The 19,743-nt window shown below is 44.9% G+C and overlaps 2 protein-coding genes across 2 annotated transcripts; both read left to right on the top strand.

The window, feature by feature from the left end:
* Positions 1 to 2,559: 2,559 nt before the first annotated feature.
* LOC132782582 (nicotinamide N-methyltransferase-like) lies at positions 2,560 to 4,687 on the top strand. Its single transcript, XM_060787411.2, has 3 exons — positions 2,560 to 2,716; positions 3,141 to 3,348; positions 4,258 to 4,687. Exons 1-3 carry the CDS (start codon positions 2,560 to 2,562, stop codon positions 4,685 to 4,687), a joined length of 795 nt encoding a protein of 264 aa, XP_060643394.2.
* Positions 4,688 to 7,715: 3,028 nt separating this feature from the next.
* On the top strand, positions 7,716 to 15,910 carry LOC132782583 (nicotinamide N-methyltransferase-like). The gene is made up of 3 exons (XM_067470610.1): positions 7,716 to 7,860; positions 14,508 to 14,715; positions 15,478 to 15,910. Exons 1-3 carry the CDS (start codon positions 7,716 to 7,718, stop codon positions 15,908 to 15,910), a joined length of 786 nt encoding a protein of 261 aa, XP_067326711.1.
* The last annotated feature ends 3,833 nt before the right edge of the window (positions 15,911 to 19,743 follow it).

The following is a 19,743-nucleotide window of genomic DNA, read 5'->3' on the forward strand; positions in this document are numbered from 1 at the left end:
AACTACAAATCCCACAACATGCCAGTGGCTGTGCATTCTTGTGCAGTCTGGATATTGGAATCTTTAGAAAAGTAACCCTGTCCCAAACACCACAAATAGATTATGACTTGGGGAAGAGCCAAAAAGAACTAATTTTTGTTTTGTATTACCAAGTACTGCTCTCCTTTTCCCCAGATGTTCTTGCTAAGCAATAAAACCTCCAGTTCTTTGAGCCCTATATTGGAAACACACAAAGAAGTGCCCATATTTGCACATATTTCAGAACCCTGAAATCCAAAAAAAGCATTTACCATATTACACAAATCTAATGTGCACCCTAATTTTGGGAAGGTAATTTGGTCAAAAAAGGTGAGCATTGGATTTGTGTATATGCCAAGATGGCTGATGGATCCTATCTCTGTAACTTAGTGAAGTTTTGCCTCAGGCTTAATGGAGTTGTCCTAGGTCTTTAAATGGCCCCAGGACCTTGGAGAGCTCTTTTAAGACCAGGCAAAACCTGGAAGGGATTCACTGCCCTCCTGACTTGGGAGCCAACAGTCACTCTGTAATAATTGCCATTTTGGAACTACAAATCCCAGAACATCCCAGTGACAGTGCATTATGGATATTGGAATCTTTAGAAAAGTAACCCTGTCCCAAACACTACAATTATGACTTGGGGAGGAGCCAACCAGAATTAACCTTTTCTTCGTATTTCCAAGTACTACTCTCCTTTTCCTCAGATGTTCCGGCTAAGCAATATAACCAGATGCGATTCTTAATTTGGGAGAAATGACCAGTAGTGCCAATTCTATAGAAACCATGATGCATCAGCTTACATTTCAGAACAAAGTTAGAGATGAGTGAAAATATAAAGGGCCATTCTTAGTGTTTGTTAAGACCTCTAGCATTCATATTCAAATGATTTTGTGTATTGTCAACTTTTTTCAATCAATGTATGGCAAGGCAGAGTGACTGCGTCATGATTGAGATGTGTAATATCTATATAGAGATGTACCTGCTTAGTTTTTTCATGCATGTGTTGTTAGAGATGTCTTCTTCATGTCTACCTTGTAATTGGTAAATTGTGGGTGGTGTTTCATGAAATGAATGAGAATGTTGGGTGCGGGATATTAAAACTGTGCCCGAAAGCATCATTTGTGGATGCAGAATTGAATGCATGCTTCCTAAACATCTCAGGAAGTGTTCAATGTTGATTAAACATACAATAGATACGTTTTGCATTGTGCTGGTCTTTCTGGTGCACGTGTCCATGTGCCTTCAATTTGCCTCTTACTATATGGAGACTCCATGTATTTTCTCAGGCGAGGGAGACTCAGAGGTTGTTTGGCCAATTCCCTCCTCTGAAAGAGAGCCTACAGAACTGTGGCCCATTGAAAAGCAGAATGCCGCTCCAGTTTGGGAAGAGACCAGAGATGATGATGATGATGATGATAATAATAATAATAATTATTATTATTATTATTTATTTATTTATTTATTTATACCCCACTCCATCTCCCCCAGGGGGACTCAGTGTGGCTTACATGAGGCCATGCCCATCAATACAGTACACACAATATAACACAATGGCATAACAAAACCAGAAAATAAAATACATAAAATGCAAAACCCTTGAAAGCAGCCCAGAAATTCCAACTGGTTCAACAAGCAGCAGCCAGGTTGTTAACTGGGGCTCCTTACAGGGAGTGGTCAACCCTCCTGTTCAAGGAGCTCCATTGGCTGCCATTCATTTACCAGACCCAATTCAAGGTGCAGGTGCTTACCTACAAAGCCTTGAACGGTTTGGGACGTGCCTACCTGCGTGACCACATCTCTGTATACAAACCCACACGATCTCTTCGATCATCTGGAGAGGCCCTGCTCACGATCCCACCTCCATCGCAAGCGCGATTGGTGGGGACGAGGGAGAGGGCCTTCTCTGTAGTGGCCCCTCGATTCTGGAACTCACTCCCCAGGGATATTAGACAAGCTCAAACTTGGCCCAGTTCTGAGTTCTTCTCTCCATGCGTGCCACCAATGGACATACACTTCTCCCATCTTTTGAAGCAACTGTAAACACCTTGCTTGTAGAAGTCAACAGGTTGCTCCAAGAACCATTCTCAGTTCTGAGTTGTAAATTGGCATGTAACCTATAGAGACTTCTATCATGACACATGTGCCGTTTCAGCATCCTGCGATAAATAGAAATGGGTCGGGGGAAATCCTTAATGAACTAAACTTTATTGAGTTTCTTCTGCACATATCCTTAACTAGTCTACAAGCTTAGGCCTACTTGTCTGGTTGAACGCAGTTACCAACATAAAATAACAGGCTATGCTTGGATTCCTGATGTTCGCTCGGATTGCAATAGATCTATGAAGATTAATCTGTGTGTCAACGGGTCATCCAACAAGTAATTCAATGGGTGTGCCCCATTAGGGAATAACCAGTACAACCGGGAGTGTTATCTCTATCTAAGGAGGTTTCCTATAAGACATTGAGCCCAGAGGCTGACAACCGTCAGGGTCGGGACTGGGAAAGAAAGACATCTAGGTGGTTTGCAAGCCTTGGACCAACATGGAGTGTGACTTCACGGGGAAAGAGGCTTACAGGCAGTATTTCAACCCCAAAGACTATCTGAACATGCACATGCAGTTTGAGTCTGAGAACATACCAGTGCACGAGGACCTCTTCTCTTTTGTCTTGGAGAATTTGCAGAAGGCGTTCCTTGTAGGTGAGTACTGCGGTCTTCTGTGGTCCACTGTGTGGTCTTCTCTGCACTTGTGATAGAGCAGATATACTGTGCATGATGCCACCAAGGGTTTTATGACCAGACTTTGCCCCATTCCACGTTCTAGGAGTATTATTCCTTCACTGAGAGTTCACTTGTGCACATCTTGGTCCACAGGTCCTATTGAAATCAAGGACTTGTAGACCAAGAGTTGCACTGGAGGACCTAGAAAATGCCTGTGGTTCCTTCCAATAGACCATTGGCATGAGCAGATGAACCCATGGCCATTGTGTGCCCAAGAGCTTTGATTCATTGCCAGGTGTAAATGAGAATGCAATTGAAATCACACCAGAAGAAAGACATTGATATGGAAGAGGGCATCACTGAAAGGAGAATGAGGACTCTCACTGGTTTCTTTGAAACACAGATGGCATCGGAGGAGACACCCTGATCGACATTGGAAGTGGTCCCTCCATCTACCAGCTCCTCTCGGCTTGCGAGGCTTTCAAAGAAATCATTGACACTGATTTCCTTGAGCAGAACCGCGAGGAGATGCAGAAATGGCTGAAGAAGGACCCAGAAGCATTTGACTGGACCTCAATGGTGAAATACGCCTGCCAATTGGAGGGGAACAGGTACGAGGAGATAGGTTTGGTATCTGGTGGATGCCTTTTACTTCCCATCTCTTAATAACTGGAATGGGAACCCATGAAACCCTCTTGATGCATTGAGACTTCAGTCCCAAGTCCTCCTTTCCATTGGGTATGGTTGCTGGAACTTCTTGGGAAGTAAGTCCCAGCGACCATACCCAATGGTGAGATATACTGAGAACGGAAATCCCAATGCATAGAGAGGGACTCATGGATTCCCATTCCATCTGAAGGGTATAATGGTTTATTTCTTTATTTATTTACATCATTTATATCCCGCCCATATCAGCCCGCAGGCAACTCAGGGTGGTCTCTACTGCCCATAAACATCAACCTGAAGTCTTGTAGGTGTTTTGAAGGCTAACAGGTTGCGGTTGAAGTCCATAAAATCCAATTGTGAAATACATCTACCAGGTGGAGGGAGAACAAGTAAGGATTAGTATGGTTGCCTTTTAATTTCTATCTCTTAGTAACTGGAATGGGAATCCATGAGACCATCTCAATGCATTCCAGTATGCCTTTCCATTCGCTACGTTGGGAGTAGAAGATATTTTGAACTTCTAAAAGCTACCAAAAATGACATTTAGCAGGTTCCTGATGCAATTAGCCTTTTGGATGGAAAGCTTGGGAGATTTCTTCTGGAAGGGCATTGCCCCCCATAATAACGATGGCTAATGATACTATGGCTCCAATTCAAGGACTTTCAGGAAGTCCCTTGAACTCCATTCCTAACCCTTAAAGAACAGGAATGTGTCTCAAGCAAGCAAATGAAGTAACTATTTCCTCTTTGTTCAGATATGAATTAGTGAGGCCTTAGGGGGAAAACATATTGCTCTTGAGCTTTGAGGGCAAAGTGACTGTTCTGTGCCATTTTTGCCCTTGTGTTCCCCTTAGGGAGAATTGGATGGAGAAGGAAGAGAAGCTCAGGAAGGCCATCAAGCGAGTCCTGAAATGTGATGTGACTTTGGCCAACCCCCTTGACCCGTTGGTGCTCAAACCGGCCGACTGCGTCCTCTCCACTTTCTGCCTGGAATCGGCCTGCAAAGACCTTCCCACGTACCGTTCCGCCATGAGGAACGTGGGTTCCTTGGTCAAACCAAGGGGCCACCTCATCTTTGCGGCGGTCACTCAGGAGACCTTCTACATGGTTGGCCCACACCGCTTCTCCTCCCTTTACCTGACACCAGAGGTGGTCAGAGATGCCGTGAAAGAGGCTGGGTTTCAAATTCTGTGGTCCAAGATGAGCAGTCTGCATTGGTCACCAGAGATCACGGATGCTCATGATGTGATCTTTATGGTCGCCCAGAAACTCAAAGGAGCATGAGTGGCTAGCAAAGGAGGAACACATGGGGAGGAGCTAAGCACATGGCCATCACCATTGTATTGAGGGATCTCAGTTGAGATAGAGAACACACTGCTTCTTGGTCATGAGAAGACAAAGGGAAAGGGCAACCAAGACACCAAAGGGCAACAAAGCTCATTTCTAGGGTCAAGCAACTTTTCAGAAACAGCCTCTCCCTTGACTCCTTTTTAATGATTACTAGAAAGTTGTTGTTCAACGGTTAAGATGCTTAAGCAATATTTAAACTAGTGAAACATTAGGGTTATCTTTTTTTGCTATAGTACTGACATTCCTCTTTCCCAGGCTTGATTTCTATTAAATATAGAACTTGGAAACAAGAGCTGGCAGCAGTCATTTCAGCTAATTCTGGAGGAATACAGAAAGAGATCAATTTGGGTTGATTTGAGTTTTCCAAGTTGTTTTCCAGGATGCTTCCTAAACATCTCCTGATATTTCACCCACATCTATGGCAGGCATCCTCAGAGGTTGCAAGATCTGTTGGAAACTAGGCAAGTGATGTCCAGGGCAGGGGAAAGAACTTTTGTCTGGATTGTTGTAGGTTTTTTCGGACTACATGGCCATGGTCTAGAGGCATTCTCTCCTGACGTTTTGCCTGCATCTATGGCAAGCATCTTCAGAGGTAGTCAGGTCTGTTGGAACTAGTTCCAACAGACCTCACTACCTCTGAGGATACTTGCTACAGATGCAGGCGAAACGTCAGGAGGGAATGCCTCTAGACCATGGCCATATAGCCTGAAAAAACCTACAACAACCCAGTGATTCTGGCCATGAAAGCCTTTGACAATACATAGCCTTTGATAATACATTGTCTGCTTGAGGGAAGTGTGAATGTTGCAACCAGATCAGAGTTCTTTCACCCTGGACATTCCACAGATATATAAACCTCACTTGCCTAGTTTTCAACAATGCTCACAACCTCTGAGGATGCCTGCCATAGATGTGGGTGAAACGTCAGGAGAGAATGCTTCTGGAACATGGACACACAGCCTGAAAAACTCACAGAAACCCAGTAATTCCAGCTATGCAAGTCTTTGTCAACACTGAGATAGATTTCTTTTAGGTGAGAGTACATTGCATTTTGGAAACTACTGGGTTACCTTGTTCTGCATCGCTTCGCATCTTCTTTTTAAAATAACAGGAACATGAACGATAACTACCTTGCATTCAGCGAATTGTGTGTAGTGTTTCGTGAAATGAACAAGAATGTTGGGTGTGGGATTTTTAAAAACATGCCCCATCGCAGTATTTGTGATTGCAGAATCGAGCACATGCTTCCTAAACATCTCAGGAAGTGTTCAATGTTGATTAAACATACAATAGCTATGTCTTGTGTCATGGTGGTTTTTCTGGTGTGTGTGTCCATGTGCCTTCAAATTGCCTCTTAACATATGGAGATTCTATGTAATTCTATAGGTTTTCTCAAGCAAGGAAGACCCATAAGTGGTTTGGCCAATTCCCTCCTCTGAAAGAGAGCCTACAGAACTATTTATTTGTCATGTCAGGGCAACCAGTCAATTATACTACATTTCTAACAGAACAAAGCAAACAAACAGACATAATGATGGGAGGTGGGAATGGATAGTAGATAGATAGATAGATAGATAGATAGATAGATAGATAGATAGATAGATAGATAAATAGATAGATAGATAGATAGGGTTGTGCTACATCTGGGTTATTTATTTATCATGTCAGGAGCACAACGAACAGTTGTATTGCATTTTTAACAAACAAACAAACAAAGCACAAAGTTTGCAAGCTTGGTAGCTGATTAAATGTCCTTTGACCAGTATCTGACCACTTGGAGTGCTTCTGGTGTTGCTGCAAAAAGGTCCTCCCTTGTGCATGTGGCAGGGCTCAGGTTGCATTGCAGCAGGTGGTCAGTGGGTGGCTCTTCTCCACACTCGCATTTCGTGGGTTCCACTTTGTAGCCCCATTCTTGAGGTTGGCTCTGCATCTCGTGGGGCCAGAGTGCAGTCTGTTCAACGCCTTCTAAGTCGCCCCTTCTTCTGTGTGCCCAGGGGAGAGTCTCTCATTTGGTATCAGCCATTGGTTGAGGTTCTGGGTTTGAGCCTGCCACTTTTGGACTCTCGCTTGCTGAGGTGTTCCAGCGAGTGTCTCTATAGATCTTAGAAAACTATTTCTAGATTTAAGTCGTTGACGTGCTGGCTGATACCCAAACAGGGCATGAGCTGGAGATGTCACTGCCTTTGTCCTTTCACTATTGCCTGCTACTTCCCGACGGATATTAGGTGGTGTGATACCGGCTAAGCAGTGTGATTTCTGCAGTGGTGTAGGGCGCAGACACCCCGTGATAATGCGGCATGTCTCATGAAGAGCCACATCCACTGTTTTAGCGTGGTGAGATGTGTTCCATACTGGGCATGCGTACTCAGCAGCAGAATAGCACAGCGCAAGGGCAGATGTCTTCACTGTGTCTGGTTGTGATCCCCAAGTTGTGCCAGTCAGCTACAGAACTGTAGCCCTTTGAAAAACAGGATGCAGCTCCAGTTTGGGAAAGAGAATGCTAAGATGGTGAGCCTGCTTTCCTGCAGAATCATCATCCTATTTGTGTGAGGTGGGTTATTATTTGAAGGAATGCAGCTAAAGAATGCTTAATGGGCCTCCCAAGTTAGCAAACCATGTCTCAGGGGGATTTAAGTGGGAAAGTCAAGGGGCCAAAGTCACTCAGGTCTCTCTACTTATTTACAAAGGTGTGAATGTGTGGTGTTGCAAGAAATAATTCCAAACGAACAAGCCAGCTTTTTTGTGGGTTGGCCAACAAAATATGGCCTTGGAGCACGGCACTGTCTTATCAGAGTGCCCAGAGGATGATTATTGGAAGGCATGCGACTGGAACAAATTTTCTACAGGATAAGGAAGAACACTTAATGGGCCTCCCAAGGTTAACAAGCCACACCTTGGGGTCTTTAAATTGGGAAGCCAAAGGAGTTGAGGTCACTTTGGTGTTTCCTTGATTGCAGGCAGCATGGAAGGGGTCTTCACTGGAAAAGAGGCATACAGGCAGCACTTTGATCCAAAGGGTTTTTTCAATTCCCACATGTCTTGTGGGTCCGTTTGCCATCCAATGTTTGCGGTCATCCAGGAAATGTTCCACAAGACCTTCTTTGTGGGTGAGTGTCTCTTTTTGTCTCAGAGCAGAGAAGCCAAGAGGCCCAGTTACTCCACACGTCAAGGAACGTGGATCCATTGCCTTTAGCAGAAGAGAACATGACGGAAACAGGAAAGGAAATGTGGAGGAGCATCAGAGGGCGCTTCCAAGCAGTGCCAAAACACGGGATTAATTTGCGAGATAGATTTATTTATTTATTTATTTATTCATGACATTTATATGCCGCCTTTCTCACCCTGAAGGGGACTCAGAGTGGCTTACAAGTAAGAAGTAAATACAATATATTATATTATTACCATTTCACAATATTAATATTATATATTAGGTAAAGGTAGTCCCCTGACATTAAGTCCAGTCATGTCTGACTCTGGGGTGTGGTGCTCATCTCCATTTCTAAGCCGAAGAGCCAGCGTTGTCCATAGACACCTCCAAGGTCATGTGGCCACTGGCATGACTGCATGGAGCGCCGTTACCTTCCCGCTGGAGCGGTACCTATTAATCTACTCACATTTGTATGTTTTCGAACTGCTAGGTTGGCAGAAGCTAGGGCTGATAGCGGAAGCTCACACCGCTCCCCGGAATCAAACCTGCGACCTTTCGATCAACAAGCTCAGCAGCTCAGTGCTTTAACCCGCTGCGCCACCGAAGGCTCCCCGGTATTATATATTACATTGTACTATATCATTGTACTGTAATATTATTAGTAATATTACATTTAATATAAAATATATAATTATAATATCATTTTATTAGTAGTAGTAATATATTACATTACATTATAATATTATCAATATTATATGTATATATATTATATTATATTATATTATTTATTTATTTATTTATTTATTTACAGTTCTTATATTCCGCCCTTCCCACCCCGCAGGAGACTCAGGGCGGATTACAGTCAACACATATATGGCAACCATTCAATGCCAGTTTGACAAACAACGTTTAACACACAAATACACCAAGGCTATTTAACTTTTTTCTGGCCGCCAGGGGAGCTGCTGCTTTTCATCATCCATCAGCGACACCGATGAAGTTCTTCCGCATTCCACATTCCCCGGAGTCTTTTTTCCTTATGGCCTCATAAATTAGTTAAATTTAGCCTCCCACACAAGGTGGTGCCTTATTTTCCTACTTGACAGATGCAACTGTCTTTCGGGTTGCAAAGGTCGACAACGGGCTACACAATGGCTGGACACCCACTCCAGCCCGGGCTGGCTTCGAACTCATGACCTTTTGGTCAGAGTGATCTTAATGCAGCTGACACTCAGCCAGCTGCGCCACAATCCCGGTGCCACATTATATTATATATAAGCACAGTGCAGGAGACAAGATGGAACTGCCTTCCTGGCCCCTCGCTTCATTCCGATCTCAGAGCAGTGGTTGGTGCTGAGGACAAACCTGGGACCTCAGGGCGCTTCCAGACAGCGCCAAAACGCGGGGTTAAAAAGAGGGGCAAATAACTGGTGCTCCTTACAGGAACGGTCAACCCTCCTGTTTAAGGAGCTCCACTGGCTGCCGTTCATTTTCCGGTCCCAATTCAAGGTGCAGGTTCTTACCTACAAAGTCCTGAGCAGTTTGGGACCCGCCTACCTGCATGACACCATTTCTGTGTATGAACCCACACGATCTCTTCAATCATCTGGAGAGGCCCTGCTCATGCTCCTGCCTCTTTCGCAGGTGCGTTTGGTGGGGACGAGGGAGAGGGCCTTCTCGTTGGTGGCCCCCCTGACTCTGGAACTCACTTTCCAGAGACATCAGACATGCCCCAACGTTGGCAGTCTTTAGGAGGAGCTTGAAAACATGATTGTTCCAGTGTGCCTTCCCAGAATAAGGAAAACTCTCAGCATTATGTCCTCAAAATGCACTTTATTACTACTTTAGGATTGACTGCATTCCCTCATTCTCTCTAAAAATCCTATCCCAATTATATCCTACCTGCTTCACATCAGCACTATTTTTTAATTTTAATCTATCACATTTGGCCCGGCCTTTGGTTTTAGATGTTTATATGTTACTGTTGATTGCTTATTGTCTATTTTGTTTATGTGATTATGATTTATATTGCTTGTTGTTGTTCATTCGTTCAGTCGTCTCTGACTCTTCGTAACCTCATGGACCATCCCACGCCAGAGCTCCCTGTCAGCCGTCACCACCCCCAGCTCCTTCAAGGTCAGTCCAGTCACTTGAAGGATGCCATCCATCCATCTTGCCCTAGGTCGGCCCCTCTTCCTTTTGCCTTCCACTTTCCCCAGCATAATTGTCTTCTCTAGGCTTTGCTGTCTCCTCATGATATGGCCAAAGTACTTCAACTTTGTCTCTAGTATCCTTCCTTCCAGTGTACTGGTCCATTTAGTTTTCTTGGCAAGGATACTGGAGTGGTTTGCCATTGCCTTCCCCAGGGATCACGCTTGGTCTGACCTCTCTGCCACGACCGTCCCGTCTTGGGTGGCCCTTCACGGTTTCGCTCATGACATCATTGAGGTGCTCAAGCTCCAGCGCCACAACAAGGCGGTGACCCTTTGCTGGAGGATTTATATTGCATTGATTGTTTATTGATGTTTTATTTTATTGATGTTTGTTTATTGACGTATGTAAGCCGCACCAAGTCCCTTGGGGAGATGGTAGCGGGGTACAAATAAAGTATTATTATCATTATTATTATTATTAAACCTGGGACCTAAGAGCCTATCCCTACATAGACTTGCCGCTCCCAGGCTTTCTTCCCTCACCATCCACACAGCCCTTCTATGTCTCGGGATAAAATGGAGGGTGGACGGGGAACATCTGCCGGAAGATGTTTATATGTGTACACGCGAATATCCTTTTTTTAAAAAAAATTGTATGTTTCTAAGTATAATACTTAGAAACATACAATCTTCAAAATTAGCAGTCAAAATACCAGTATTTTCCCCAATCCCACCACCACCACAACCCCATGCTCATCCTCCCCCCCCCCCCACCCCACCCAGGAACAGTTAACTACTTTTACTGTGGGTTGCCTCCAGAACATGGCCATATAGCCCAGAAAAACCTACAACAACCCAGTGATTCCAGCCATGAAAGCCTTCGACAATACTTTTACTGTGCTTATTACAATTGTTCAACTTTCCCTTTTGCTGATAATATAATATAATATAATATAATAATGTATTTCACAGATATATAAACCCATTTTCCTATTTCCAACCGACCTCACTACCTCTGAGGATGCTTGCCATAGATGCAGGCGAAATGTCAGGAGAGAATGCCTCTAGAACATGGCCATATAGCCCGGAAAAACCTACAACAACCCAGTGATTCCGGCCATGAAAGCCTTTGACAATACTTTTACTGTGCTTATTACAATTGTTCAACTTTCCCTTTTGCTGATATATAATATAATATAATATAATATAATGTATTCCACAGATATATAAACCCATTTTCCTACTTCCAACAGACCTCACTACCTCTGAGAATGCTTGCCATAGATGCAGGCGAAACGTCAGGGGAGAATGCCTCTAGAACATGGCCATATAGCCCCAAAAAACCTACAACAACACATTATTATTATTATTATTATTATTATTATTATTATTATTATTAAGCTAACCAGTTGACAGGCTTCATAGTAATTCTGCAAATATCCTAATACAAAATGGAGCGATTCCTAAGTGTGTATATAAGGAGCAGCCCCTAACAGAGAGATTGTTTTTAATGTCGTTGGATTTCCCTCTTTCCCCAGTTGCTTATTCATGATCTGTTTAATATTATAAAGTTTAAAATATACACTTTCAGAGAACTCTAATGGCTCTCTGCTTCTCCTCTCTTGAAAGCAGCTGGAAACTTTACATGACTGCAGGACCACACAGTTAGGGGAAAATACTCTTTTTTCTCCTGGAACTGGGATAAAACAAGACCTTTTTGTATCAGGTTTTCCTTATGTTGCTGAGATTGAGTGTGCATTTAGCACATGCGTCATTTGGCCACCCCCACCCCCCTTTTAAACCAATTCACTCCAGAATTATAGATACTGTCTGGAACAGGGGTCCTCAAACTAAGGCCCGAGGGCCAGATACAGCCCTCCAAGGTCATTTACCCGGCCCTCTCTCAGGGTCAACCTAAGTCTGAAACGACTTGAAAGCACACAGCAACAACAGCAACAATCCTATCTCATCACCCAAAAGGAGTGATGAGGAGTATTCCCACTGAAATACTATTAAGATATGTGCAGTGTGCATAGGAATTCATGTTTGTTTGTTTTTTCAAATTATAATCCAGCCCTCCAACAGTTTGACAGACTGTGACCTGGCCCTCTGTTTAAAACATTTGAGGACCCCTGGTCTGGAAGCTCCCAAAGATAGAAGAAACAGGATGTCACAGGTGGTAAAGGAGGGGGGCACACTCAAAAGGCAAGTGCCCTCCATGTCAAAGAGATGGAATGGAGAGCTTTGTGTAAAATGGGACACTCGCAAAAAAAAAAAAAAGAACACTAGCTGAAGGAAGGAGGGAGGGAGGACATGTAGAGAAAAGAAACCATCAAGGACAGCAGACTCGGGTATATTTAATGCTCCGGTCCAGCGTACCTGTCAGAACATATCTCCTTCTACGTCCCACCTCAGAGTTTAAGATCTTCTGGGGAGGCCCTGCTCTCGACCCCGCCTCTGTCATAAACATAGTTGGCGGGGACGAGGGACAGGGCCTTCTCGGTGGTGGACCCCCGCCTGTGGAATTCACTTCCCGGGGGAATTAGGTCATCATCATCCCTCCTCACCTTTTGAAAGAAGGTAAAAACGTGGATTTGGGACCAAGCCTTCGGCCAAATAGGTTAAAGGACAATTGATAATGTTTGACTATGGCTTGGAAGTGGATTTGGATAAGTTAAGCAAAGTACTCAATAGTATAGGTATAGGTTGTCCCCTGACATTAAGTCCAGTCATTAGGCCTGTTTGATCAAGAAAAAATTTGTTTCTAAAATCGATTTGTAATTGGGGTGTTTTTTTGTTTCGATATTTAAAATATTTACAAAGCTTTCCAAAAAAATGTTTTGTTATTTACGAAATTTCGTAAATATTTACAAAACATTTTAGAAACAAATTTTTTCTTGATCAAACAGGCCTAGATATATATATACACAAACAAGTCCCCCTGGCCTAGTTTCCCGGGGACCCCTCAAGCTCTGAGGAGGCCTGCCTGCCATAGTTGTGGGCGAAACGTCAGGAGAGAATGCTGCTGGGGGCGTTTCCTGGCAGCCCGGAAAACGCACAGCAACCCGTTGATATATGATTGGCGTGACTAAAGCCATAACACATATACTCTAATATATAAGCTCACATGGTAATCATAATAATGAATATTGAAGGCAGCCGGCGCCGCGAAGCCTGCCTGCGAGGCAAAGGGGGCAAAGGGGGGCCAGAGCGGCGAGGGAAGGAAGGCCCCCCAAAGGCAGGCGGGCAGGCGGGCAGGTGGGGCCCCCACCCAAACACCTGCAGCGCCCTTCCTCACCTCCACCTCCACCTTCTCTTCCTTCTCCTTCTCCTTCTCCTTCTTCCTGAAACATGGACAGGGTCTGGCTGCGGGGTCTCCGAGCTCGGCAGCAAGGGCGCGCTGACGTCACTGCGCTGGCCTGGCCCGCGGAAGAGGAGGGGGAGGGGGAGGAGGGGGAGGGGGAGGGCGCAGCAGCCGGAGCCGATTGGATGGCACGCGCGCTCCTGCGCCCTCCTCCTCCTCCTCCTCCTCCCAGCTGTGTTGCAGGAAGTGCCAGGAGGAGGAGGAGGAGGAGGAGGGCGCAGGAGCGCGCGCACCATCCGATCGGCTCCGGCTGCTGCGCCCTCCTCCTCCTCCTCCTGACACTTCCTGCAACACAGCTGGGAGGAGGAGGGCGCAGCAGCCGGAGCCGATTGGATGGTGCGCGCGCTCCTGCGCCCTCCTCCCAGCTGTGTTGCTCGCGCCGCCCCTTCGCCCCGCCCGCCCCATTTACTGCTGGGGTGCTTGGGAGCGCCGGATTGGCTCCCAGGCACCAGCAGCACAGCAGCCTCCATCCCATTAACGAGACGAGCTGAAGCTCGTAAAAAAAATGGGGCTGCTGTTTCGATATTTTTAAACCCTTCCGGGTTTGAAAATATGTTTTGAAATCGCGTCGGATATGGTAAAAATAACGATTAAATTACGAAATAACAAATTAACGAACTAAAACCGACAGGCCTACCAGTCATGTCTGACTCTGGGGTGTGGTGCTCATCTCAATTTCTAAGCCGAAGAGCCAGCGTTGTCCGTAGACACCTCCAAGGTCATGTGGCCGGCATGACTGCATGGAGCGCCATTACCTTCCCGCCAGAGCGGTACCTATTGTGTACCTACTTACATTTGCATGTTTTCAAACTGCTAGATTGGCAGAAGCTGGGGCTGACAGCGGATAGTATATGGCTAGATAAATAGCCACCAGACTGGTAATATCTCAATGGACTGTAAGCATACTGTTTTAATTTTTATGTCTTAATGCTTAGTTTTTAAGTGTTATAATTGCTATTTTGTATTTTATGATCAAATTTGGCATCAAATTGTTGCCAATTGGAAACTGCCCTGAGTCCCCCTACAGGTTGAGAAGGGCGGGATAAAAATGTTCTAAATAAATAAATAAATAAATTCTTTGAAACACAGATGGCATCCAAGGAGACACCCTGATTGACATCGGCAGCGGTCCCTCCATCTATCAACTGTTCTCTGCATGTGAGTCCTTCAAGGAGATCATTGCCACAGATTTAGTTGAGCAGAACCGGGCAGAGTTGCAGAAGTGGCTGAAGAAGGACCCAGAAGCCCTCGACTGGACAACCATGGTGAAATATACCTGCCAGCTGGAGGGGGACAGGTACAGATTTGTATCTGATGGTTGGCTATGTTTCCGTTTCCATCCATTAATAAGAAGAAAAGGGGATCCGTGAGCCCTTCGCAATGTATCGGAACTTCAGTTCGCATTGGCTATGGTTTATGGGACTTTGGGTCCAAAAACATCTGGAGGGTGCCATGGTTCCTAAACCCATAAGTATTGACAGAAAGGGTTTTGAGTGTTTTGGAGGTCAATAGAATGTGGTTGAGGTCCATAAATGTCTAACAATTTCTTAGACTGAAAGATGACACAACACTCTGCAGGCTCTGCCACCAGCTCTGAGCATTTACCCACAAATTGCTACTTTACATTTGCCTCACTAGTGAACATTCAAGCTAGTGTGCATCTGCACTTTGGTGATCCCTAAGGCTTATCTTTCACCTGGCCTTTGGATGTGTTGTTCCCAACCTTTCCCAAGGATTTTCCAATGTAGGTCCTGTGCCAATCTCACCTTTTCACGCCTGCTCTGCTTGTTCCATCACTTTTGGGGTATGGGATATTGTTATCTGTTTAGAATGGCTGTGGATAGAGAGACCCAAGCCATTGTGGGTTACCTGGTGAGAAAGAGAAGCCAGTATTCCAGAATAAATCTCTGCTTGTTCCATCGCTTTCGGGGTATGAGATATTAAGTGTGCTTACCTAATGTATTGCAAACAGCCACTTCATTTTAACTTGATGCTTCCAAAAGGAAAGAGATTCTTCGATGGTTGTTTATGGTCATTCTCCCCCTTTCGTTCCTTGTAGGGAGAAGTGGAAGGAAAAGGAGGAGAAGCTCAGGAGGACCATCAAGCAGGTCCTGCCGTGTGACGTGACCCTTGCCAATCCCTTGGATCCTTTGGTGCTCCCGCCAGTCGACTGCGTCATCTCCACTTTCTGCCTCGAAGCGGCTTGCGATGATCTTCCCACTTACTGTTCAACTATGAAGAATGTGGGTTCCTTGGTCAAACCTGGGGGCCACCTCATCTTTGCAGCAGTTATGGAGGAAACCTACTACATAGTTGGCCCACATAAGTTCAGTTCCCTTTATCTAACACCAGAAATGGTCAAAGATTCTGTGAAAGGGGCCGGCTTTGAAGTCCTGTGGTCTCAGGGCCTTGGCATGACCTCTCCCGTGCCGAAGAGTGATGCCAATGGCATGTTTTTCCTAGTAGCCAAGAAACCTAGTGAATCCCAGTGAGTGAATGGGAAAAGAACGAAAGCCAACCAAAGGAACACCATAAATGAAGCTCATTCTCCAGATCTTTGAGCTCTAGATCAGAAACGCACAAAGAAGGACTGATATTAACTTGAGTCTAATGCACAATTTTCAGAACACAAACCCCTAAAAAGGATTGAAACATTACACAAATCTAATGCGCACCCTAATTTGGGGAGGTAATTTGGTCCAAAAAGGTGAGCATTAGATTCGAGTAAATACAGTATGTCGCTCAATGCTAAGATGGCTAATGGCTCCCATCTCTGTAAATCTCTGTAAAGTAGTGAAGTTTTGCCTCAGGCTTAATGGAGTTGTCCCAGGTGCTGAAATAGTTCCAAGACCTTGGAGAGCTCTTCTAAAACCTGGAAGGGATTCGCTGCCCTTCTGACTTGGGAGCAACCAGTCACTGTGTAGTAATTGCCATTTTGGATCTACAAATCCCAGAACATGCCAGTGACCATGCATTGTGGATATTGGAATCTTTAGAAAAGTAACCCTGTCCCAAACACTACAAATAGATTATGACTTGGGGAAGAGCCAACCAGAATTATTATTATTATTATTATTATTTTGTATTACCAAATACCGCTCTCCTTTTCCCCAGATGTTCTTGCTAAGCAGTATAACCAGATGTGATACTTAATTTGGGAGAAATGACCACTGATACCGATTCTATACAAACCATGATGTATCAGCTTACATTTCAGAATGAATTTATACATGACTGAAAATGAAAAGGGCAGTTCTTAGTGTTTGTTAATACCTTTAGTATTCATATACAAATGACTGTGTGTGTGTGTGTGTGCGTGCATGTGGATTGTCAACTTTTTTCACTCAATGTATGACAAGGCAGAGTGACTGTGTTATGTTTTAGATGTGTAATATCTATATATACCTGCTTAGTTTTTGCATGCATGTGATATTAGAGATGCCTTCTTCATGTCTACCCTGTATTTGGTGGTGTTTCATGAAATGGATGAGAATGTTGGGTGCGGGATATTAAAAATGTGCCCCGAAGCATCATTTGTGGATGCAGAATTGAGTGCATGCTTCCTAAACATCTCAGGAAGTTTTCAATGTTGATTAAACATGCAATAGATACATATTGTGTCATGGTGGTCTTTCTGGTGCTCATGTCCATGTGCCTTCAAGTTGCCTCTTAACGTATGGGGACTCCATGTATTTTCTCAGGCAAGGGATCCTCTTACTTACTTACTTACTTACTTACTTAGGCGATCCCTCGTTGGATGAGTAAGATGGTCTTCCTTGATGACTATTTTTGTGGGTTTGTAGGTGGCTGTGGAGCCCTATTCTTGACCCGCATCTTCTCCCACAGTGAAGGCATTGGTTTCCAGGTGGAAGGCGGTCCTGGTCGGGGTTGGCTTGATGCGCCTTCCTCCTGGCACATTTCTCTCTTTCACCCTCCACTCATGCCTCCTCAAATTCTGCAGCACTGCTGGTCACAGCTGACCTCCAGTTCTGAGTCCTTCTCTCCATGTGTGCCACCTGGGAACACACACTTCTCCCACTTTTTTAAGCAACTGTAAACACCTCACTTGCAGAAGTTGACAAATGGCTCCAAAATCCACTTTGTGACTTTGGAAATCGGAGTCTCATCACTTGAGAAATGCTTGGCCTTCAAACCTAACTTCCTTGTTGGAAAGAGGTGGGAGTCCAATGGCACAAGGTTGAGTAAATCAGGGGGATGTGGTAGTATAGTATAGGAATGTAGTATAGGAATGATTAAGAGAAATACATTTCCAATTATTACAAGTCCCAGAATCCCTGTCTATAGAGAAAACATTGTTTGCCAAGGGCTGCTGCTGATAGAGAAAGAATAATTATTCTCTGTGTTCCTTGTTCAGTCAGACACAAGCAGATGCACTCCCACACTCCCTTACTCCCTAAAAATTCTTTCAGTCATGGATAATCAACTTGCAGAGAGATAAGCCACAGCGCATGCTGTGATGTTACAAACAGAACAACCTATCAGAAGCGGCTTATGTGTTGTTTTTACCAGTTTGATAGAAAAACTTGTTAAGTGCGCCACAAAGTGTGAATAGTTCTTTGTTCCTTGACCGGGAGAACAAGCCCTATGAGGAGCGGCTTAGGGAACTGGGTATGTTTAGCCTGAAGAAGAGAAGGCTGAGAGGAGATATGATAGCCATGTATAAATATGTGAGAGGAAGCCACAGGGAGGAGGGAGCAAGCTTGTTTTCTGCTGCCCTGGAGACTAGGACGCAATGGAACAATGGCTTCAAACTACAAGAGAGGAGATTCCATCTGAACATGAGGAAGAACTTCCTGACTGTGAGAGCCGTTCAGCAGTGGAACTCTCTGCCCTGGAGTGTGGTGGAGGCTCCTTCTTTGGAAGCTTTTAAGCAGAGGCTGGATGGCCATCTGTCAGGGGTGATTTGAATGCAATATTCCTGCTTCTTGGCAGAATGGGGTTGGACTGGATGGCCCATGAGGTCTCTTCCAACTCTTTGATTCTATGATTCTATGATTCTATGAAAAGCTATTCATCTCATGTTGATCAACTTGAAATAAAAGCCTTGTTGAAAAACCTCATCGGAATCTCATCTCCTCCCTGCCCTCTGGGCCTGTCACCCTAAATTCCCAGTCTCTAACAGTAGAATTTCAATGCCACCAGAGCATGCTTCTTTCATTTGGGCAACAGGTGAGTTGTGAAATGGTGCATTGTCTTGCAAAGGGCAGAGGACACCTTTGGTGAGCATGCCACGTTGTCTCTTGGTTTTGATGGCCTCCCGCAATTTCTGCAGCAGTGAAGCCTAGTCTGCCCCAGTGATCCTGGTTCCCTTTGCTAGGAAATCTATCAATTCTACTCCATGCTGGTCCCAAAATACTGTGAGCATGACCTTGCCTGCCAAGAGTTGGGCATGTGCCTTCTTTGGAGGCAGTGTGTCAGGATGCTTCCATTGCATTGACTGGACTTGAGTCTCAGGATCAGAGTGATGGACCCAGCTTTCACCCTGTGGGATCAGTCTGTTCAAAAAGTCCTCCTGGTTTCCATGGCACATCATTGTCAAGAGAGCCTGAGAGCATTTGACTCATTCCTGCTTCTGGAAAAGTGTGAGCAGACGAGGGGCCCAGCGAGGGGATACCTTATGCATGTGAAGATGCTCTTGGGTGCCTTTTCCCATGGACCCCACACTCATCTTGACATTTCGGGCTACATGGTAAATGGTTACATGGCGATTTTCCAAAATGGGAACCTCCACTTGCTGGATGGTGGGTCTGTCAGTAGCAAGGTGGGGTCGTCCTGGGATTTGAGCTGTTTCCACTAAAATGTGACCACATTAGAATGGGCGATGCCAGTTCTTGACTCCATCTTCCGATGGGGAATCCTCACCAGAAACATTTTATTTATACTCCACTCTATCTCCCCGAAGGGACTTCTTTCCTTTTCTCCTTCCCTCCTTCTTTCCCTCTTTCTCTCCCTCCTTCTCTCCTTCCTTCCGTCTCTACCCTTCTTTCTTTCCTTCTTTTTCTCCTTCCCTCCTTTTCCCCCTTCTTCTTTCCCTTTCTTTCTCTCTTTCTTTCCCTCCTTCTCTCCTTCCTTCCTTCTCTACCCTTCTTTCTTTCCTTCTTTCTCTCCTTCCCTCCTTCTTTCCCTTCTTCTTTCCCTCTTTCTCTCTCTCTTTCTCTCCCTCCTTCTCTCCTTCCTTCATTCCCTACCCTTCTTTCTTTCCTTCCCTCCTTCTTTCCCTTTTTCTTTCCCTCTTTCTTTCTCTCCTTCCTTCTCTACCGTTCTTTCATTCCTTCTTTCTCTCCTTCCACCTTCTTTCTTTTCC

The sequence above is a fragment of the Anolis sagrei genome, chromosome 7 (genome assembly GCF_037176765.1).
Source record: "Anolis sagrei isolate rAnoSag1 chromosome 7, rAnoSag1.mat, whole genome shotgun sequence".
NCBI lineage: Eukaryota > Metazoa > Chordata > Lepidosauria > Squamata > Dactyloidae > Anolis > Anolis sagrei.